The sequence below is a fragment of the Anarhichas minor genome, unplaced genomic scaffold, assembly GCF_050575085.1.
Source record: "Anarhichas minor isolate MPS153535 unplaced genomic scaffold, ASM5057508v1 ptg000007l, whole genome shotgun sequence".
In the NCBI taxonomy this organism is placed as follows: domain Eukaryota; kingdom Metazoa; phylum Chordata; class Actinopteri; order Perciformes; family Anarhichadidae; genus Anarhichas; species Anarhichas minor.
The window spans coordinates 7,878,188-7,900,457 of record NW_027466453.1 but is presented as its reverse complement, the minus strand read 5'-3'; the positions used below and the strand labels follow the sequence as shown (position 1 = coordinate 7,900,457).

The 22,270-nt window shown below is 44.4% G+C and overlaps 3 protein-coding genes across 5 annotated transcripts; 1 reads left to right on the top strand and 2 right to left on the bottom strand.

Annotated features, from left to right (window-relative positions):
* Positions 1–46: 46 nt before the first annotated feature.
* On the top strand, positions 47–6,782 carry LOC142943333 (GTPase IMAP family member 8). Its single transcript, XM_076084944.1, has 6 exons — positions 47–351; positions 1,165–1,720; positions 2,960–3,057; positions 3,164–3,295; positions 3,837–4,427; positions 4,518–6,782. Exons 1-6 carry the CDS (start codon positions 321–323, stop codon positions 4,589–4,591), a joined length of 1,482 nt encoding a protein of 493 aa, XP_075941059.1. The 5' UTR covers positions 47–320; the 3' UTR covers positions 4,592–6,782.
* A 1,340-nt stretch (positions 6,783–8,122) lies between these two features.
* LOC142943275 (cyclic AMP-dependent transcription factor ATF-4-like) lies at positions 8,123–11,230 on the bottom strand. Its single transcript, XM_076084939.1, has 3 exons — positions 11,079–11,230; positions 9,625–10,086; positions 8,123–9,506 (listed from the first exon to the last, which is right to left on the bottom strand). The coding sequence occupies exons 2-3, from the start codon at positions 9,980–9,982 to the stop codon at positions 8,512–8,514; spliced, it is 1,353 nt and encodes a 450-aa protein (XP_075941054.1). The 5' UTR covers positions 9,983–10,086; positions 11,079–11,230; the 3' UTR covers positions 8,123–8,511.
* Positions 11,231–11,342: 112 nt separating this feature from the next.
* LOC142943223 (uncharacterized) lies at positions 11,343–22,031 on the bottom strand. Of its 3 annotated transcripts, XM_076084936.1 has the most exons (17): positions 20,091–22,031; positions 19,657–19,829; positions 17,472–17,621; positions 17,227–17,379; positions 16,980–17,093; positions 16,772–16,888; positions 16,499–16,585; positions 15,729–15,824; positions 15,571–15,645; positions 14,588–14,701; positions 14,377–14,496; positions 14,104–14,190; positions 13,324–13,452; positions 13,166–13,240; positions 12,805–12,844; positions 12,620–12,674; positions 11,343–12,369 (listed from the first exon to the last, which is right to left on the bottom strand). In XM_076084936.1, exons 2-17 carry the CDS (start codon positions 19,660–19,662, stop codon positions 11,622–11,624), a joined length of 2,166 nt encoding a protein of 721 aa, XP_075941051.1. In that variant the 5' UTR covers positions 19,663–19,829; positions 20,091–22,031; the 3' UTR covers positions 11,343–11,621. The 3 variants fall into 3 exon arrangements, with proteins under 3 accessions (XP_075941051.1, XP_075941050.1, XP_075941052.1); XM_076084935.1 differs by having other exon boundaries at positions 19,657–22,031; XM_076084937.1 differs by lacking the exon at positions 15,571–15,645 and having other exon boundaries at positions 19,657–22,031.
* Between the last annotated feature and the right edge of the window lie 239 nt (positions 22,032–22,270).

Here is a 22,270-nt window from a genome sequence, read left to right as displayed (position 1 = left end):
GGGGTGTGGAGGGATAATAGATTAAAAAAAAGAGGGGGGGGGGGGGGGAGAGGTTGAATGGCAGAGGAGGTATGAGGAGAGAAAGGGAGGCAGGGGTAGACACAGGGAACAGAGGGTAGAGTGAGCTACACTGCAGTAGAATGAGGGTTAGAGTGAAAGAGAGAGCAAAGAAGCATTTGAGCTGCCAGCCTTTTGCACGCCATACGGGATCCGTCGCTTTCTGAAGAGGCTATAGCCTAGAAGAGGAATCCACCGTGGAGGCGAGAAGGAGAAGGAGGAGGGGGGCTGAGGAGGAGGAAGCCAGAGGTTCTACACACAAGATGGCTGCTGTGTCCTCTGCCTCTGACACTGGTAAGTGGGTTTTCATCCTTTGCTGCACACTTCGCTGCAGGTTTCTCTCTCCCCCCCCCCCCCCACACACACACACCCACCATCACCATTCACTCAGTCACAGCATCCGGGGTAAAAAACCCTCAGAGCCGTTTCACGTTTGGACCAAAACATACTCGGAAACTGTTGCTTGTGTCAACTTCCTGTGTTTAGCAGCTCACAGGGAAAGTGTGTCAGCAGTGGTGAGTAACAGAATTAATAAACCTCCCTCTCCTCCGATGTTCTCCCCTCTTGTCAGACAGAGCAGGCGTTGTTTCTGTTGCCATCCTCCGAAAATTCATATTCGTCTGTGATGCCGTTCATCAAAACCTTTATCCCCTTCATTTAACTTTCACTGAATCACGTTCACTCCACACGCCATTCTCTCTGGACGGAGTCCAAGGCTCCTCCACTCCGACCCAATTTCTCCAAAGGCAGAGGAAAACAAAAGGGAGGCATGCTGGGAGGGGGGTTAGGGGGATAAGGACAAGAGTGAAAGAGGGGCCAGTTAAGGAGAGGAGGTATAAGGTAACAAGGAGCTCTGATAAGAGGGGCACACAGAGGAAATGTAAGGAGCGAGGACAGAAATGAGTGCATTCGTAGGAGAGGGGATAAGGCTGTATGTTGTTGTGGAAACAATGCAGACGCTTCTCCAGAAAGCACTTTGGCAAAACCCTACTTTACAGATAGAACAAGAGATTAAAACAAAATAAAGGATAAAGATCATTCGAAGTAAGAATTAACAAGCCCATCATTGTGAGGAACCTCCAGTCTAATCTCGCGGTGTTCCAACAGGGGACCCCAGGGGCCGACACCCCCCTGAGCGCAGACTGCTGATCCTTGGGGGGCCACAGTCTGGTAAGACCTCCACCGCCAACAGCATCCTGGGGGATGAGGTCTTCGACGTTGGGACAGAGACTACTCACAGCAACGTTGGCCAGACGGAGATCTACGGCCGACGGGTCACCGTGGTGGACACCCCGCCATGGGCCATCCCCAGCGACCCGGAGGAAAACCCCGAAGCTGACAGCAACGACAACGCCGGCGCAGAGTCGGAAAACCCGACGCAGCCCCCGCCGAGCCTGGACTGCGAGGGGCCGTGCATGGGGGCCATTCTCTGCCCTCCCGGACCCCACGCCATCCTGCTGGTGGTGTCGGTCACCCAGCCTTTCACTGACACGGAGAGGAGGGCCGCAGAGGAGCAGCTGGGGGCCCTGGGTGGAGGGACCTGGAGGTACTCCATGGTGGTCTTCACCGGGGTGGACAAGCTGCCCAAAGGGGTCTTCATTGAGGAGCACATAGAGAACACTGGCGAGTCCCTGCAGTGGCTGGTGGAGAGATGTGGAAGCAGGTACAGTGTTTCTCTTTCTCTCCCTCTCTCTTCGAGTTCACAGAAAATCGATCTCTAAACAGTCTGTGTCAATTATTTTAGTGCAAGCAAAACAATCACAAATAGTTACAGTATCTTGTGGTTAAATAGGCAGCTTGAAGGGGAACTGTATGTACAGTATAAGGCTACTACTGCATATGTGAAAAATGTTGGAATAAGCCTTCTGCGGCTCCGGAAGGACCTGCTCAAAATCTGATAAATTGCCTCATGTGATGTGTGGTGGAAAAAATTCCTATACCCGCTTTGCGTTAGTCTTTTCATGCTGAAATACATAATACCAAAAACCAGGTTGTCTTTTAAGTATTTATTCTCTGCGCAGAGAAGGTTCAATCATCACAACAGAATGCGTGCAGTCTCAGTGAGGAAGAACCCCGAAAAAAGTGAACAAGCTTTCTTTATACAGAAATGAGCAAAGGTGGGGGCCGACGGCCAATGTTACAGACATTTCAGTCTCAGACTTTTGGTCTCAGACTGATAGGAACAACATTCAAAAACAAACGTTCAGCAACCAAAGCAAGGGGCCCAAAGGCCTTGGTGCTGGAACATTCTCATACAACACAGTTACTTATCTTTGTGAACAGAGAGGGAGAACTCTTCTTCTGCACAACAGAGACACGGTGAAGTTCAACTAAGTTCAGAGCAAAATTACTTATGCATGAATACGATATACTGAGTAGAAATATATACTAAGTAAGTAGAAATATATACTACATAAAAAATTACCATTACAGATGTCACTTGAGTCAGCGTCCGTTGGGGCTGATGACTACAAGTTTGAAAAATGAATAAAATCTGTGGGTGTGGAGCAACATTAGCCGCTACAAGCATAACACACCCAAAAACTCCCACTGAACTGTTGGCAGTCAAGTTGCATTGTGGGTGGTGGAGTACTCTTCTCACGACTGACTTCGGCATCTAATTAATTATCTAATTGTTTAAACCATAACATTTGGTTTGCATTGATTAAAGGGGCACTCCAGTGATTTAGTATTGAATTTTTGTAAAGTCAGGGGACTGACGAAAGACGGATTAAAAAAATAATAATGCGGCAGAGGCCGAGATATCCTGACTCACTAACCCTGATGAATATGACATACATACATACAACTGTTTTCATAAGCTGAAGTAGGACTCCTTTAGATGAGTAAAGTGAAATTGGTGGAGTGCCCTTTAAAAATGTGTTTTTTCATCCACCTGCAGGTACCACGCCTTCGATAACACTCGGAAAGACACAGAGGACAACACACAGGTCCCCGAGCTGATGGAAAAGGTGGAGGAAATGATCACTGACAACCAAGGTTTGTTGTTCACATTAAGTGATATGTAATATGAAGTCATATTATTGCATTATTAATGAATGCACCGATTGAAAACAGTGGATTACTTATTGTTGCTCTCACACAGGCTGGTACTTTGAGGTGAACGAGTTGATTTTACTGGAGGAAGAGCAGGCCAGGAGAGCTCTGGACGAGGAGAGGATGAGGATGGAGGAGCATGTCAGACAGAGGGATCAGATGATTGGAGGACCTCCCAGAGGTATAGGGGGACTTTGTGTGTGTGTGTGTGTGTGTGTGTGTGTGTGTGTGTGTGTGTGTGTGTGTGTGTGTGTGTGTGTGTGTGTGTGTGCGTGTGTGTGTGTGTTAGTGTGTATAAGTGAGTGGGTCATAAGGTACAGAAGAGAGATGAGTGTCGTAATGCTTCTCCAGAGAAAACAACAGTCCATAATTGATGTTCGAAGAAACAGCTTACTCATTCTAGTCAATCAAAGTTTTTTTTCCCTTTTCCATATTCCTAATAGGGCTGTCCTCGAAATTCTGAGTAGACAAACACTCATACGATTTTGTCGACAAATCAATGAGTTGATTTAAACGACTAATCTGTAAAAATGCCCTTTTTTCGACTAATCGATTAATCGACGAAAGAGATCTTAGTCGACTTAGACCAAAACAACCTATTAATCAACTAAAGAGATCTTAGTCGACTAAGACGGGCCATCCATATTCCAAATGGTTTCTCATCCTCTCACCAACTTCCTCTCCATATCTCACTCTGTCTTTGTCTGTCTCTCTGGGTTTAGAGTTGAGACTGCTCTTGTTAGGGTGGAAGGGGGTTGGAAAGAGCTCGGTGGGGAACTCCATTCTGGGCCGTCGGTACTTTGAGTCGGGCCAGGAGACGGAGTTGTGCCTCAGGAGGCAGGCGCTCGTATCCGGCCGGCGGATCACAATCGTCGACACCCCAGGCTGGGATTGGTTCTCGGTGAGGCGAACCCCGAAGCGCATCCGCCAAGAGTCCCAGCGCGGAGCTGCCCTCCTTCGACCTGGACCCCACACCCTGCTGCTGGTCCTCCCCGTCGTCTCGTCTCTCACAGCCAGGAAGAGGCGGACGCTCCTGTCTCACATAGAGACTCTGTTCGGTGACAGTGCGTGCCTCCACACCATGGTGCTGTTCAGCTGTGGTGATTGGCTGGGCCGCACGCCCATCGAGGAGCACATTCTCAGAGGTGGGAGGGAGCTGCAAAGACTACTGGAGTTCTGTGGGAACTATTACCACGTCCTGGACAGTAAGATCCCTGGCAAGGACAGGAGTGTGTCAGTCCTGCTGGATAAGATGGAGGAGATGATCAGAGAGAACGGGGACAAGGCCTTCCTGCCCATACAGACCGAGTGGTGTAAGTCACACAAGTTTGCATACACTTATATATAATCACTTATATGTCATATTATACATCTGTCTAATATACCTGTGTTGCGTTTGACAGTGAGCGAGGAGAGCTCTTACTCTTCTGACAACACCGAGCCTGAGGACGACTGTCGAGGATGCCAGCTACAGTGACACGATCACACTAAAAGCAAAGTGGTCCCGTTTTCTGTCCTTGTTCCCGGTCTTCAACAGGCCCAAACACCACCTCACGTAACTTAAACCTCATCTAGACATCCCCGCTCCGACTCCGAAGAGTTTTTAGGGAAAACAAACGACTTGGAACGGGAAGTCTCGTCCCGAGGAGCTCTGTGTTAGAACCGAACCGAACTGATCACCGAGAGAAAAAAACTAGACCAGGACTGAAAGCGCAAACTCTCCTCCCGCCCCAAGAGGAGGAGAAAAATTCAGCTTCTGCTTCAAGGGACCGGAGCTGGATCCCTGTCCATGAGCATGTACACAGATATCAACTGCTGCTAAAGAGACCCTGTTTTAACACTGCAGAGTAAAGAATTGCTCGTCATTGTAACTACGTCTATCAGACTACACCGATACAAAAAGAAAGCATAAAATCAAAACCAAAAGAAGACAACGTTGTCATGACCAGTCAGATTTGTCTGCAGTTAGTTTGTCAGTATTGATTATTGGAAGACCAAGACTGATGACTTGTGTCATGAATTTGGACTGGACTTTACAACGCAGTCATCCCCTTCTACATCAAGTGCCATTGCTGTCATTCGCTTCAAATTAGTTTAAATCAAAAAAGCATTCAAAGGAAATGGTTTGAGTGAAAGCGACCGAATACCAAACCGAAACATGGACAGTGTGACAAACAATAATCATGTGTGCGCACGAACGTAAAAGAAAGAAGAAAAAAGAGAGAGGAAGGTCCTGAGTTGTTTGTGGCCCTCAGTATCATAAAAGTACACATTGAGACACAAGTGATAGTTAAATTCTCAGCGTTAACATTTGATTGGTTTCTGCTCAGGGAGTCAGGGTTGAATCGCTTCCTCCAGGGCAAAATCTGCTACATTTACAGAAACGCTGATTAATGCTGATTGCTAAACTGCAGACGTAAGTCACATATTAATTCAGAGTGGAGTTGTCCTGTGCGTATTTGCTCTAGTTTGCTGGAAGTAGAAGAGAGTCAGTGTTTGCACTTCTGGTTGTAATTGGTTCCATTGGTTCTCGCGTGCTGAAAAACTAAATTGTATCCATCTACAGAAGTAAATCTAGTCCATCTGAGCCCACCTCCGCCGTGGTCATTCATGCTCACGAGGAGCTCGGGACAGCTGCAGGAAATTGGCCGTATTGAAACTGTGTGCCACGTCAGATCCCTGCGGAGCGGCTCGGGCTGGCTCTGCTTCGCTGTCCGCGGTCACGCATCCAGTGCATTTATCGACAACGGAGATTCAGCTACGTGCCTCAGCATCAAAGCGTGAGAGTGGGAGTGCTGTGCAGCCCTGCGGCAGGGCAGTATCCTATAGGCTACATCAAGCTTTTAGCATGCTACTGAAACAACATAACCTCATGAACCATTCGAGCTCACATAGGGCTTTTACTACCTTTTTCTACATCAGTGAGACATCTGTTCAATTGCGATGTTTTGAAAATAAATAAATAAATATATATATATATATATATATATATATACATATACATTCAGCTCTCCGAGGCATGTTAAAACAGCGCATGCAGATAAATGAGTGCCTATAGAGTTGAAAGGCAACCTCACTTCCTATTGCTCTGACGCCTGCTTGAGCAGCTCCGTGTGGATTTCTGGTATGACATCACACTTTTATGATGGCAAAAAAAAAAAAAAAAGAAAAAGAAAAAAATGGACAAGAGAAAAATGTACACTCTGAAAGGTACAAATAAAAGCATATATAATATGTGACCGATACCACTGCCATGCTGTAAAACCTGATTTTCTACAAGTGATGTAGCCTATAAAAGAAACCCTGACACTGCTTCCCCATATGCTTTACTGACTCTGTGCTCCATCTAGTGTTGTTAGGCTACCGCAGCACCTTATGTGACCAGCATGACTTTACAATTTGATATGAGAATGTTTCAAACATTCGTTCGGAGTCTTAGAGTCCCACTTCACCTGTGAATATATTGTATAAGCCGTGTATATTTACAGTGTAAAACATGTCACGTCATATGCTTTTTAGCGAAGCGTTTTGCACTGTGTAAGTTGTCCCACTTCTCTGTGGCCAAAGTGATGTTACTTCCTGTGTGGTCCTTCCTAAGTGGTGATTGCGTCATCAGTACTTTGCTCATCCTCAGACAACAATAAAAGATATGGATATATTGTTGTGTATTTGTGGCGTTCGTCTTATTATTGAACTACTGTTTGTTTGTTGTATCTGCCATGTGCTTTGTTCCCATTGATGTAGTGCAATAATAACTATTTCCATGTACACTGCATGCTTTGTGGTGGAGGTAGTAGATGTGCGGTTTCGTCACTAGGTGTCACTGTAGCAAGCAGACCATAACCCGCAGAATATTAACCATGAGGATAATTACACTGAGTGAAAACATCTTTAAAAACAATGTGAAATAACACATCTAGAGTATTAACTTTTTATGCAATCGCGGACCAAAAAAACATCTTCAATTAAGGCTCAGGCAGCATAAAGTACCTCATGGCCAGTAAAATAAGTCTGGCCTTCTGTGAATATGCTGTTCAGAAAGTATTAATCGTGATTCTGCCTCTTTGCTCTCCACCTTTCATCTCGATATGATTCACTATACTCTTACAGCGGATGTTTAATATCATTCCTACAGTTGCAATTACAAATTACAATGTTCTAGGTCAACTGAAACCAAATGTGTCCCTTGAAAAATGAGGGCGTTTACAGAGGTAGGATCTACAGTTTTTTTCTGGAGGAAGTGTTTGTCCTATTGTAAGCAGCTCTGCACCATCTTGACTTTGGCGTGCCTCCAGATAAAGATCGTCCCTAAGCTATCTGGACCAAAGCCTGGACCAATTACAGTCTGCACAGCCAGCGGCAGTTGTAGGCTGAACGCACGCATTTTAGTTTGTCATATTATTCAAGCCGTGCCGAGGTCAGCACTCTCTTTATCCTTCTCTCACATGCTCTATTCACCCACAGACTCCTATCACAAATACATATGGAGGATTTGATGCACACTGTCCTTTTGCCATGATCAGCAGAGGGACCAAACACACTAAAGCAAGTCGGTTTTATCTGAAACTGATTTCCCTTGCTAAAAAAAAGGGGGTATTTTTAACTTCACATGACCGTCAGTTGATTGAATACGTCTCTGCAGCACGCTGCTGGTCAGGCGGCTCCATTATCCTCTTCCCAGTTTGTGGCTCCAGACAGAAGGACATCCACAGGTTCATTAGTGTTATCAGACCAGGAACAAAGAGTCTTTGTGCAGGACGAGGTCACACTCTGACCAGACGGAAAACACTCAAAACCGGTCATTATCTTGTGCTTTACCGATGTAAACTTAACTCTACATTTACACCTGAGATATGATCAGTAGGGTCTATACGCCATAATAATAGCATTTATGAACTTTAATGATTATGTACACTGGAACTGTAACAGTCCCATGGTGCTCATGTGTTAAGTGATGCTAACAATATACATTACCGACGCCCCAGAAGGAATTACACCAAAAGACTCATTCATTTTAAGACTCTTTATTAAGAGATTCATAATACAGATGATCCATTACACTATAATACACTTTTATTAAAATACATCCTACTGGCAGGTTACAGAGGTCCAGATACGGGAAACATTTAGATACATTACAAAAAACACAAGTTTATATACTGAATGGAAAATACTTGTTTCCATATAACCACTCTAAACATGATAAAAGTATTCTATATTTAATACCAGTGTTAGATATTTAAAAAGGAGGTACTCTGAAAAACACCAGTTGTACTGGATTGTGGCTCCAAGACTTGCTGTGTGGACAGAACACTTTATTGATACTTGCTTGTAAAATAAAATCTGCTGAGCCTACTCTCTTCTCACACGTCATTATGTCATTGTTAGGTCCGACCACTAGGGGTCAGCACCGAGACCTTTGTTGGTCCTGGCCTGGCCGACCTCCTCCATCAGCTCTTTCAGGTACTCGATCTCCCGGGCCAAGGATTCAGCCTTCTCATTCAGCTCCAGGTTCTTCCTCTCCAGCAGACCATGCTCGCCAAGAAGCGTATCCTGCTCTACTTTCTTCTTCTGCCTGTAACGTGTGGCGGCCGTCTTATTCTGCGCCATCTTCTTCAGTTTCTTGGATTTCGGGGCCTTCAAAGTTGCCCTCTGATCTCCATCTGCCTCCTGGGGGGACTTGACTTTAACAGTGGTGGCACTGGGAGAAGGCGGACTGCCTTTGTATGTGGGCTCGGGGTATGGTCTGCTTCTGGAGGGCTTTGGAGGAGGGGAGCAATGAACGATCTGTGACGTGGTGGTTACATTGGTGGTGGTGATGCCGATTTCATCTTTGGGAGCCAGCACAAAGACAATGCGGGTCGTTGGGAGGGAGAATACGAGCCTCTGGACTTGTGAGACGACAGACGCTACCACTGGCTTCGCCTCACTCTCCGTGACGTCCACTTCACTGCCCAGGTCTAGGGTGTTGGCTGGGGAGGAGGGAGAATCCACCAAGGGGGAAGGGGGGTCTGGAGATGCCGGCTCAGATTTGATTTCCAGCTCCTGTTGTGGCTCTGGGACACACAGGGGCAGGCAGGGGCCCTCCTGTTCTTCAATGTAGGATTCAGGCTCATCCACTGTAATGACACAAGGATCTGAGCAGACCGTGGGGGGGGTAGGGGGAGGTATACTTGGAAGACAAGCAGAGGGAAGACTCGAGAGTGCGGGGCTTAAGAGAGTGGGCATTCGGAGGGAGTCAAGCTCCATGGGGCATTCCAGGGCGGCTAGGAGGTCTTCTGGACAACTGGGGGACTCTTCAGTAGGACTGCAGGAGCCGATCAGAGAGTCCAGGTCAAACTCGGACAGATCCATCCTCTCATCCATCCAGTCCAGGTCACCGAACATATCCTCTGTGGAGGCAAATGAGGCAGTATGTTAATGAGAGATGGTGCTCAAAAAGTGCTTCAAATATGTTGATACGGGTGCTTTAAAGATGGCCGTTTGATGCTTATTTTACACAGTCCTTACCTTTGCTGTCATCTGAGACGGCCTGTCTCAGAGGACCAGGGTGGCCCAACCAGGGGAGGGAGAGCAGGCCAGACTCCATCCCAGCTTTGTCCCCCTGGAGGAGGACGGGCGGCGGCGAGGGAGGTGGAGAGTAGAAGGGAGGAGGCGAGGAGGAAGAGGACAGCGATGAGGAGGCGAGGGGCGACACAGGGGAAGCGTCGCCCTCCAACGAGGTCCCTCCTCCTTTCTGTTGTTCTTCTTCTTGGTCAGGGCGTGAAGTCGAGAAGCTCGTGGCGTCAGCCATGGGAGAGGAAGGTCCCCAGAGAAGGGCCTCCATGTCTTCCAGGCCAAACTGTGAGTTTGTCATCATCGTGGTCATAGTGGCCGTTGTTGGTCACAAAGGGAGTGTGGCACGAGGATAGGACAGTTTCGAACTCTTTTTTGCTGTTGGATGCAGCAGCAGTGAGGGTTTCCACAAAGGACCTGAGGATAGGGGAAGACAAATATATGTGATGGTTTAGCCTTTAATTAGTCATTCATACTTGTGCTGTGTGCACAAAGAACTTGTGTGGGTAAATAATATAGTATGGAGCTACAACAATGAATAAATTAGTTGTCAACAATTAAATTAATTGGCCACATTTTGATAATCAATTAGTCAGCTGGAGCCATTCAGTCAAAATGCTCTTATTGCAGCTTCTTAAATGAATATGTTCTGGTTTATTTACTCCTCTATGATAGTAAACTGAGTGTTTGAGTAGTTGACAAAACAAGACATTTGATGACGTCATTTCAACTAATCAATTTATCGAGAAGATAATCGACGATGAAGATAATAGTCCCTCGGCCCTAATATAATGTTAGTATGAAAATAATGACTCCAGGCAAATCACGTTTTGGCGCAACACTGCAGTGCACCTGCTCCACGTCACGTGTTTCCACCCAGCTACCAGTCTTGTGACTCTGACGTCAGTCTGGGTCCAGACAGACGTCAGGGTCACGAGTCTACGCCTTCCCTCACTATAAAAAACAGCTACACTTTTGTCCTCAATACGCCAACACGAAGCCGCCATTTTGACAGAGAGGAAACGAACCATTTTCTGGCCGCTACGCAGGCACTCGTGACACCGTCACAGACGGTTTATACACGTATAGAAATCACGTCCTTCACGATTAAATTAGGTGTAAAGGGTCTCGGTACATTGAATCAAATAGAAACCGTTACGTTTCATATTACGCGTCTTACGTCATCCCAGTAGCTAACCCTGAACTATAATACAACCCCACGTCCCTATATCAAACTATACGACGTTTAAGATTAAGTCAAAAGAAATGTTATACGTCAAACTAATTTTAACTGGAATTTAATACGAAGCAGCGTCGTGCTCTCGGTGACGTCAGGCTGCCGAGGCGCGCGGCCACAGTAGGCCGCACAGCTGTCATCGCCAAAACGTTATAAAGAAAATAATACTTACGACATGTTTCTGATTTGGAAGTGACTCAGTGCACGGGTTGGATGCACTGTTTGGTTGGCGGCGGGGTCGCGGCACACTTTTACACTGCCATTTCGGGCAACAGAGCGATGTTCGACAATGATGTTCCTCGGAAAAGAAGATGGCGCGTGTTGTGGCACGGTCCTGATATAGTTCAAGCAAGGACAGGAGGTATCCTTCCGCAGTGCCCACATTATCACTCCGCCATTGTTTATGTTCCGCATTCCATGCAAACTCTACTGTCGTCCTAAAAAGTAACCACTGGTACTCATGGTGTTATTTGAATAAAGAGATATTTTCATTAACTCTGCGGTTTTATTTATCACAGCCATGAATAGTAGAAGAACTACAATCCTGAACTTTCTTTAAAAAGTAGATATTGTATGTAGTCACACATTATTACAAATACATATATATATATTAATATAAAATGTTGATTAAATATGTTGTAAATAAGGCAGTTATTCTCCAGTCTCTCTCTCACTCACACATATAAACACACAAACCAACAAAAAGTTCTTTGGTTCAACCAAACATTTCCCACATACGATTCAGGTGAAATAGTTCTTCCTGCAGATTTTTAGCCAGCAGGCGAACTCTACCCGAAAACTTGCTTTTACTCGACTTCTTCAGCGTCTGACCATCATTTTCCGTAAAAAAATACTGATCCATTTCCTTCGCAAAAGCCAGAAGCAGTCTCTCTGACGACAGCCCACGCACGTGTGTAAGAGAAGCTCCCCTATCCTTGGTTGTGTTATTCTTTAACACAAACTGTGACAGGTGTGCCATCTTCAGTGAATCCGGCTGGGCTCCTGCCCTCTGCAACCTGGCAATGTCGTGCCTTTGAAGCTCATTCATCCCACTGAGGATAAAGCCCAGGCAGTGTTCCAGATCGACAACGTTTCCCTTATACTCGTATACTAGTTTCTCAACTGTCATCCTATTCACAATCTTCTTTTTGGCCATGGCAGAGCGGGCGCCAATGCCCCCAGCGGACGCCACCATACCAACACCAATGGCGGTAGCAATCAGCGAGGCACCTAAGGTCGCAGGAGCAAAGGCGATACCCAAGACTGCGGTCACCCCTCCGATAGCACCTGTGGTGCCCCCAGCAATGTCCATGCTTTTGCCCTTCTTCTTCATCTTGTCCAGGCTGTCGGAGATGGAGCTGAACTCCGTGATGAGGTCCCGCAGGCTTTCCTTGCGTTTCATCATGAGGAGGTTGTAGAGACGAAGGGCCTTTCTCACATTCATCGCTCTCTGGCTTAACGATCTGCATAGGGTCAGTGACAAGAAAACCTGTTTCTTTATCTGGCTCATTCAGTTCTGAAATAGTTTAGCCAATTAACTTTCATTGACATTCAAGTTTTGCTACGCAAAAAGTCCATGTTGTAATTAAATATCTAGAACTGTTCAACATAAAACTGTAACTATCTATTTTGCATACTCTGAAGCAGTTTTTTTTCCTGTTGTAACACAGAACTAATGGCACCAAAATTCATAGATAGTTTCTGCGTGCTTACCTGATTTCCTCCTCTATACTGAGGCCATACACTGATGAAGCCATGCCATCAAATTCTGTTGGAGTGACAGCACAGAGATGGATTATTTCAAATTACAAATTATTGGCAGTCAATACAATAACGTTTGATGCATCTTTAGGCTTCAAGACACAATATCTATCTAGAAAACAAAATGTTGGACTTACTTGATAGTTTTTTCAACCATCTCAACAGCCCATTGATGTCCTGAGAAAAACAGGTTGTATTCTTATCAAAAATCCGTTGCACAATCTTTATTTATTTTATTTATTCATCATTCTTTTTTATTTTCATTGCTTTATTTTTTTCCTGTTGGTTAGACAATCCCATCTTTTGTGAACTGTACATTTGTATGATATGACACAGATTGTTTATCATAGATGTATAATTTTTATACTTCGTGTGGGGAGAGTTTCGTTTTACAAGAATCACAACATGATGTTTTAAAAGACATTGGTCATAGAGAGACAATACATTTCATTCATGAAACTTCCACAAACTTAGCACAAAATTAATAAAAAGCTGTACCTCTGCATCCTCAGTGGTATGTTGATGAGGAGAGTAGTGCCCACTCTGGTTGCCTACTGTTGGCTTCCCTAGTGACTGGTAGTGTTTAACAGACACAGATTAATGGATCAGAATTGATTGAGAGCATACCATTGTCTACATCGTGATCTGTATCTCACCATGTTATCTACGTCCTCTGGCAGAACGTCCAGGTAGGGGCGGTGCTCTGCTTCACTGTACACTGTATCCGAAGGTTCCTCCGATTCAGGAGGGGGAGGTGGGGAGAAGAACGGCGGTGGTGGTCTGGTCTGTAATAAACAAAGAAAATTACATTGTTGATCAACTCTACTGCTCAAAGATACAACAACAGCGTTTCTCCAGAGCATACCATTAATAAATGGTTTGGGGTCTTTCTCACACTTCCAGGAACAAGGTCTTTCTATGGAAATACAAATGTTTAGCCATGTTTGCAGCTTCGCTCTAGAGTTATGACGTGGTTTGACTGGGAAAGAGGATGATTTCTACTGACTTTTCTGCAAACTTCACCATTAGATTGACATTTTGGATTTTGAATGAAATAATGGAGGGAGTTAAGTAAGTAATATTCCAACTAACATGAGAATGGGAAGTCTTTATCATTGATAATTTCCTAAACTAACTAAAAAGTGAGCCTTTCAAAGGATACACTGTTGGTGCTTTCTCTTCTTCTCGATCTAGGAGACTCTTCAATTCACAGGGGAAATGACTTGTTTTTGAGTTAACTTGGATGTCACTTTCAGTACAAACAGCACTTGGGCCGCCCCTCCCGAAATCTGCATTTCAGGCTGACTGACAGAATAGTGTAAAATGCAGCAAAACATAGAGAAGCCCTTTGTGGAAGTCATATTTTCTATTAGAGCATGAGGGAAAAGCACATGTCTCTCTGCACCTTTTGTGTCTGTGTTTTGGCCCCTCCATACCTGTGGAGACGAGGTTCCACCCAAGGAGTCAGAGCGGGCGAGGGGGGTCTGCCCGGGTCGAGGAGGAACTGCAGGTTTCTCTGTGGCCTGGAAACCAAAGACATTCACATCGTGGTTACATAACGCGGTTGAACATGACCAAAACGTTGAACGTATTCCAACACGGTTGCTGAGCTTTCTTGATGTCGATTGTAGAGTTGGAATATTTACTCCTTACCCACACTCACAGAAAACACTGAGTCCATAATGCATAACGTTTAGCCTGTAATTTACCGTTGTACTGAAAGTCCCGCAGAAGTTCACCTCTTCGTTAGAGAGAGCTGGTGACACTGGAGGTTGTGGCACAAAGCTGATGTAGGGACAACTGGATTGCAGACTCTCATCACTGTCGCTCTATCCAAGATATTAAAAAGAACACATTACAGGCGATACATATCATATCGTACATAAAGGTTGGGATGAGGTGAAACATGTCAGTCCTTACCTCAGATTTTAGCCTCATTGTAGACCTTGAACTGTAAGAGATGGAGGGAGGAGGGGGGCGTTCAGGCCGCGGTGCTGGAGGAGATTGTATTCTCTCAATATTGACAGCTGGATTCTAGCAGAGAAATTAAGAAGGAGGAAGTAAGCTGTAGCTCTCTAGTTGCCCTTGTATCATTTCAGTAATATTTCTAGTAATAACACACATAGCTGTCAGGATCCAGGATCCCTGTCTGACCCGTTGTGTGTTTCCTCTGTTTCCCCTGATCTCCTCTCCTCATGTGTGCTGTCATTCCCCTGTTTGTTATTGTGTGCCATGTGCTCTGTGTTTGTCCTCTGCCTCCAGACACCTCCCATGGCCACACCCTTGATTGTGCACAGCTGAGGACACTTCAGCTAATCACCTCCTGCAGGCTGACACACCAGACTCAGGTCCCACTAACGATTCCCCTGGCACTATATAAACTCTGGTCCTGCAGTCTGGGCTTGTCAGGTCGTACCGTCTTTCACCCACTTCAACCCTGTATCACCTTCTGCCTCGAGCACCTGCCTCTGGTGTCCGTCGGTCCGGGAATCCCCCGTGCCCTCCTTGTGTTAACGGACTACACACCGCCGCTCTGCCCTCCGTTGTGTTACGGACTACACACCGCCGCTCTGCCTGCCCTCCGGTGTCGAGCCACGACTCACACCGCCACTCTGCCTACCCTCCGGTGTCGAGCCACGGGACTCACACCGTCGATCTGCCTACTCTCTGGTGTCGAGCCACGGGACCTCACGCCGTCAAGCTGCCAGCTCTCTGGTGTCGAGCCACGAACTCCACACCTTCCTGTCTTCTCTATTCAGGCTAAATAAAACCTATTCTATTAACTTCTGTCTCCTGTGGTGTTGCTATTGGGTCCTAACCGTGAACTCCCGTGACAATAGCAGTCTTTTAAGGAATGAAATGAAGCTCGTTATTTTGGTTAAAATGTTAATAAAAAGCTGTACCTCTGCATCCTCAGTGGTCTGTTGATGAGGAGAGTAGTCCCCAGTCTGGTAGCATACTGTTGGCTTCCCTAGTGACTGGTAGTGTTTAACGGACACGGATTAATGGATCTGAATTGATTAAGAGCATACCATTGTCTATGTTTTGATCTGTATCTCACCATCTTATCTACGTCCTCTGGCAGAACGTCTGTATCCGACGGTTCCTCCGGTTCAGGAGGGGGAGGTGGGGAGAAGAACATCGGTGGTGGTCTGGTCTGTAATAAACAAAGAAAATGACGTTGTTGATCAACTCTGCTGCTCAAAGATACAACAGCGTTTCTCCAGAGCATACCATTAATAAATGGTTTGGGGTCTTTCTCACACTTCCAGGAACAAGGTCTTTCTATGGAAATACAAATGTTTAGCCATGTTTGCAGCTTCGCTCTAGAGTTATGATGTGGTTTGACTGGGAAAGAGGATGATTTCTACTGACTTTTCTGCAAACTTCACCATTAGATTGACATTTTGGATTTTTAATGAAATAATGGAGGGAGTTAAGTAAGTAATATTCCAACTAACATGAGAATGAGAAGTCTTTATCATTGATAATCTCCTAAACAAACTAAAAAGTGAGCCTTTCAAAGGATACACTGTTGGTGCTTTCTCTTCTTCTCGATCTTGGAGACTCTTCAATTCATAGGGGAAATGACTTGTTTTTGAGTTAACTTGGATGTCACTTTCAGTACAAACAGCACTTGGGCCGCCCCTCCCGAAATCTGCATTTCAGGCTGACTGACAGAACAGTGTAAAATGCAGCAAAAAATAGAGAAGCCCTTTGTGGAAGTCATATTTTCTATTAGAGCATGAGGGAAAAGCACATGTCTCTCTGCACCTTTTGTGTCTGTGTTTTGGCCCCTCCATCACCTGAATTCTGCAGGGGCTCTCATACCTGTGGAGACGAGGTTCCATCCAAGGAGTCAGAGCGGGCGAGGGGGGTCTGCCCGGGTCGAGGCGGAACTACAGGTTTCTCTGTGGCCTGGAAACCAAAGACATTCACATCGTGGTTACATAACGCGGTTGAACATGACCAAAACGTTGAACGTATTCCAACACGGTTGCTGAGCTTTCTTGATGTCGATTGTAGAGTTGGAATATTTACTCCTTACCCACACTCACAGAAAACACTGAGTCCATAATGCATAACGTTTAGCCTGTAATTTACCGTTGTACTACCAGTCCCGCAGAAGTTCACCTCTTCGTTAGAGAGAGCTGGTGACACTGGAGGTTGTGGCACAAAGCTGATGGGACAACTGGATTGCAGACTCTCATCACTGTCGCTCTATCCAAGATATTAAAAAGAACACATTACAGGCGATACATATCATATCGTACATAAAGTTTGGGATGAGGTGAAACATGTCAGTCCTTACCTCAGATTTTAGCCTCATTGTAGACCTTGAACTGTAAGAGATGGAGGGAGGAGGGGGGCGTTCAGGCCGCGGTGCTGGAGGAGATGGTATTCTCTCAGTATTGACAGCTGGATTCTAGCAGAGAAATTAAGGAGGAGGAAGTCAGCTGTAGCTCTCTAGTTGCCCTTGTATCATTTCAGTAATATTTCTAGTAATAACACACATAGCAGTCTTTTAAGGAATGAAATGAAGCTCGTTGTGCCCTCACAGTTGGCTCAGAAACTGCAATCACATAGTGATTGCCTCCATCGATTGTGGGTTTCCTGGAGATCATACATTTGCTTCGTGGTGGTCTGGGAGGAGGAGAGCGAAAAGGCAGAGGCGTCTTATCGTCTGCAGGATATTCACTGAGTTGGGAGCTCTGATGACAGAGAGAAATGACAAAAAAAATGAATGCATGCTAATTAATACACACTATTATGACTTAATCTTAGAGACAATATCACCACTCACCACCACACTGGTTGTCGTGCTAGTCGTGTCTGCATAGTCAACAGTGTCGTCGTTGTTGTTGTTACGCTGGGACTTTGATTGCATTCGAGACCTGGGACGAGGCACAGGCTTGACTTTAACCTCTGACTGGCTTCCATCTGTGACAGCAGGCTGACAAAAAAAAAAAACATAAGCGAATCAAAATTTCTAGTAGTGCATGAGAACATATAGCATCAAGTCTATACCAAGAAGTTCAAGCTCAAGGATTTATATTTTTCTCCGGTTCCTCAAAAGATGAAACACAACACACCTAACACCATTCAGCGATTAATGCATTCAGATGAACCACTTTGAACAGGAACTCATGTTTACCACTGGTTCATCCCGGTCTTCGTAGGCCGACTGTGCGACCTCAAAGGAGCTAGTGATAGTAGACTTCATTGGGCACTTTGTCCTGGGGGGTTTGGGCGGCTATGTGGTTTAACAGTGGTAGAAATGAATGTTCTGGTACTTCAAATATTGAGATCAGAGCAAAGGCTACCACACAACCAATCATTGCTTTAACATTGCTACACGTGCACTGTATCGCTGTGCTGTCCTTCTCTTTGTACATGATTACATTTTTTAAATAATACACAGTGTATTTGCTCTTCAGCAACTCAAACCCCTCAACACATTTAAGTGAATGATTACCACACATATCCCTCATTTAGTTTATGGTTTTTGTTATAATGAAAAACTAGATTCTGTCACTGGCGCCCTCTTTAAGACACAGAACAGACCTAAAGGCCTTTATAATGCCAGTTGATGTCGTGCTTTAGTGGTACGTATTTCTTCATTCTTTTAGTCAATGAAATGACCCCAAATCAGTTGACATACATCGTCCGTGGGGCTTTCAGGGGCCATCTTTTCCCGGTTAATAGTCTTTATTGCCATACTTTTAAGACAATAAAAACATTACATATATGCATTATATCACACCCTTCAAGGAAGTAATCACATTTATGGTGACTTACTGTAGATCCTTTTTTTTTCTGATAAGACTGTTGGCAGACAAGTTAATAAGCACTGTGCAATTATGTGATGAGATCCAAGCTCTGTCTATCAGCCAAAGAACTAAATATGTTTGGAATGCATTGTAAAAGAAAAACAACAGCTGAGTTGAGATCTGCATTGTTCACAAGAGCAATATAAGTCCTCCTGGTTTGCAGGCAATCCGACTCATGCAACACTGCTATTTCCCCCTGCATTGTAATTGTTGCTTCTCACTGTTGACCTCCACATTTCAATAGACATTTTGTGTCTAAAAGCATCTTATTAGTACAAGAGTTGGACTGTTGTTTCAATAGCGGGACTGCAGCGCTGGTGTAATCATGTTTTCATGAGCTCGTATCACTGGTTTGTTATGTTAAACTGGACTCCAGGATTTTCCCATGGGTGCTTTGGTTGATGCTGCTGTTTCAGTTTGAGCTGGCCCAAAATCTTACTGGCTAATTGGCTGCGCTTTCCCTCATGACAAGTCAAAATGTCTGATGTAACCTAATGTACAGACCTCCAGATATAATATCCAATAACATATAGCATTTTTTTCAGTGAATTGGTATTGTATTTAACCAGGGGTGGAGGAAACACTCAGATCTTTTTCTTCAGTAAAAGTAGCAATGCCACAGTGTACAAATACTACAAGTAAAAAAGATCTGTGTTCTTATCTTACTTGGGTAAAATACAAAAGCGTTAGCGTGATAATATACTCACAATAACAAAAGTTAAACTACTCATTAAATAGAATTTTCTATTAAAAATGATGTATACATTTAATATCACTGGATTATAATTTGCAGTGTATCAATTTAACATCAATATTAAAATAATTAATTATTGCAGCTGGTAAATATGGGGCTCCTTTTAACTACTTTATACAGTGCAGGGTATCTTAATCTTTAAAGATACATCAGAATTGATTAGTTCATTTCTATTTTTTTTTAGAAGTAAAGTTACCTCAAAGTTATACTTAAGTACACTACTTAAGTAAATGTATATAGTTACATTCTACCACATGTGAGTTTCTGAATCTCTGAATGTAAGTGGAGGGAGAAGCGAGGTGAAACCAGATACACCCTCTAAAGAGTCTGTATCCTTTAGGCCCAACTCTTTTATAAAAGACATATTTGTCTATTCACATGCAACAGAAAGATCTAATTCTTACCATCATTGTTTATCAGTTATCAGGCCTCTTTATTTCACTGTTCCGTTTGATCCTTTAGTTACGGATCCAGTAAGAAACGGTCAGACGATTTCCACATGCCTTTACTCTCTTCAGGCCATATTTGCCATCGCTGCCTTTTCCTCTCTGTCATCCCATCCAAAGGTGTGATTTACCTGCGACGTCACAAACAAGAAAAGAATGTGGGGGAGGACCCTCTTTTTGAAAAACGTCTACATTTACATAAACAACAAGTGGAAATAAGGCTATATTTTGTTTAACACCGACATTCAGACATCTACACGGACACAAACTCGACATCGTCAGATATGAGGATGTCGCATAGACTTGCAGTCATTACCTGGAGGCTAACCCTAACCGTAACCATCAGCACTACATGACAACCACCCAAATAACCCCAAAGTGTAATGGTTTACCTTTCAGGGGACCCGCTTTTCTGAACAGCTCTAAGTCTGATTGAAGTTGATGGACGGTGTGTGTGTGAGTGTCGATTTATTGTGCGTAAGCCAGTCTTTATGGCAATGTTGTTCTGTTTACTGTGGAATTTAAAAACGTGTTCAACAGGCCATGGGAGTGTCTGCTTTGTGATGATGTCTGCGAATGCTTTCAGACTTTGTCATGAGCCTCTGTCAGAAAGGGCAATGCGTTGAGTGCTGGCTTGGATGACTCAGCCTGAATTGTTATTATGGTTTGGATTTGAAACTATTCTTTTATCAGTCATAATGGCATGCTACCGAGTGACATATTTTGTTTGACCTTAAAATAAGAGTTTCTTGGGAGACATTTGGGGAATTTTGCTCGTTCGCTTTCTTGCCGAGAGTTAGAGGAGAAGATTGACACCATACTCTCATGGCTGTAGGGTAAATGTGCAGCTGGAGCCAGCAGATGGTTAGCTTAGCTTAGCATAAAGAAGGGAAATGGGGGGGAAAAAGGTTATGTCCAAAGGTAACATAAACAGTTTACAAGCACCTGTTTCAAGTTTCCTGCTGTTTCCAGTCTTTATGCTATGCTAAGCTAGCCAGCTGCAAGCATGAGAGGTGGCTATCAATCTTCTCATGTGACTCTGAGCAAGAATGCAAATAAGTGTATTTTCCAAAATGTTTAACCATTCCATTAAAGGAACACTCATAGCACTTGCAGTGTTATCTTTATTTTGATAGTATAGGAGACAGGGAAAAAGGAGTAAGAGGGGACTTATGACATGCAGCAATGGTCCACTGCCAGACTTATACCATGCAGGGACATATTCATATAGTGGTAAGCATCTTAAAGCCAAAGGCAGCCAGGCCGCCCCCTGGAGGAACTCTCCTATGTCTAAAAAAATATACTGTGGGTTGGAGACCATTTCTTTTTCAATAAATACTCCAATTGGGGGATTTGCAAGAGACAGATATGAGAAAACAATAGCTTGAATTGAAGCAGCGCAGGCAGACATGTCTTGACTTTTAACTTCCTCGTAGGGCTCAGACTCCAAAAACACTGGACTCCAAAGCATTTTTCATTGGCCCTTCCCTGACTCTCAGTGGAGGGCCCCTTTAACAAAGGGCCTTTCTCAATACCCAAGTTCACAAGTCCAGAGAACGTAGTAGGGACAATTGGAACAGCAGCTTACTTGATGACATCACCACCTCAGCTGGTCTTGCTAATGAATTTAATCCGTTTTTTTTACTGTAAAGTATTTTTACAATCAAACTAAATATGACAACCCTGCTGTTTTAATTTTCATTTAAAATAAAAAATGATATATTATTATATAAGTGTATTATATTATATACACATATATACATATATATACATACAATTATATTTATATATATATATAAATTTGTATGTATATATATGTATGTGGATCAGATCCGGATTGCTGTACTCTTTGCCGACGAGGAAAACGCTACAGAGACGTCAATACCAGCGGCAAGTTTCAAAAAGACTCGCCGAGATCAGGCTGTTCTAGGCGGGCACCGTGAGCGCTGAGCCCCCGGTGCTGGCGGGGTTTACTGCCGAGATCAGGCTGTTCTAGGCGGGTAACATGAGCGCTGAGCCCCCGGTGCTGGTTTGCTGCCGGTCCCGCTAGCAACACCTCACATCTCCGAAATCGTCGGAGCATATTTTTAAATCGGCTGAATCTTTACAAACCGACCACAGATTTGATGCTTTAACAACTAACTTCTCGCCTCAAAACATCCTAAAATTACTTTCTGTGACTTAACAACAGTAGTATTTAGAAAGTTTCAACTTCCAGTTGTGTGATTTCTCCTCCGCCATTGTTTCCTGTTGCTGGTGCAAAATGCATTCTGGGATATTTGGCTGTCCCAAGTACAGACAAGTCACCTCCGATGCATACCCGGTCAAATGGGCGGAGCGAGCCACATCCGGGCATTTGGACCGTGCTTGGCTTAATGTGAACTTTGAATTGGAACAGTACTTGGGCTGAGACTGATGACGTTTCAAAAGTCCACGAGTTCACAAGTACAGATAAGTACGCATATTGAGAAAGGCCCTTTAGTATGTGCTGCAAACTGTGGACATGGAGCTTGTCTAACAAGGTGTAACAACTCGTGACCGCAAGAGCCCCAGACCACCGGTTTGTAATGCG

What these genes read in the sequence shown, in the direction of transcription:
- LOC142943333 (XM_076084944.1), top strand. Translation starts at nt 321, where the DNA reads ATGGCTGCTGTGTCCTCTGCCTCTGACACTG. An exon ending in GTGGAGAGATGTGGAAGCAG is followed by an intron (nt 1,721 to 2,959) that starts GTACAGTGTTTC and finishes ATCCACCTGCAG; the next exon opens with GTACCACGCCTTCGATAACA. An exon ending in AATGATCACTGACAACCAAG is followed by an intron (nt 3,058 to 3,163) that starts GTTTGTTGTTCA and finishes GCTCTCACACAG; the next exon opens with GCTGGTACTTTGAGGTGAAC.
- LOC142943275 (XM_076084939.1), bottom strand. Translation starts at nt 9,982, where the DNA reads ATGACCACGATGATGACAAACTCACAGTTTGGCCTGGAAGACATGGAG. An exon ending in CGTCTCAGATGACAGCAAAG is followed by an intron (nt 9,507 to 9,624) that starts GTAAGGACTGTG and finishes TTGCCTCCACAG; the next exon opens with AGGATATGTTCGGTGACCTG.
- LOC142943223 (XM_076084935.1), bottom strand. An exon ending in GCACGACAACCAGTGTGGTG is followed by an intron (nt 17,380 to 17,471) that starts GTGAGTGGTGAT and finishes CTCTGTCATCAG; the next exon opens with AGCTCCCAACTCAGTGAATA. An exon ending in CAATGAGGCTAAAATCTGAG is followed by an intron (nt 14,497 to 14,587) that starts GTAAGGACTGAC and finishes TATCTTGGATAG; the next exon opens with AGCGACAGTGATGAGAGTCT.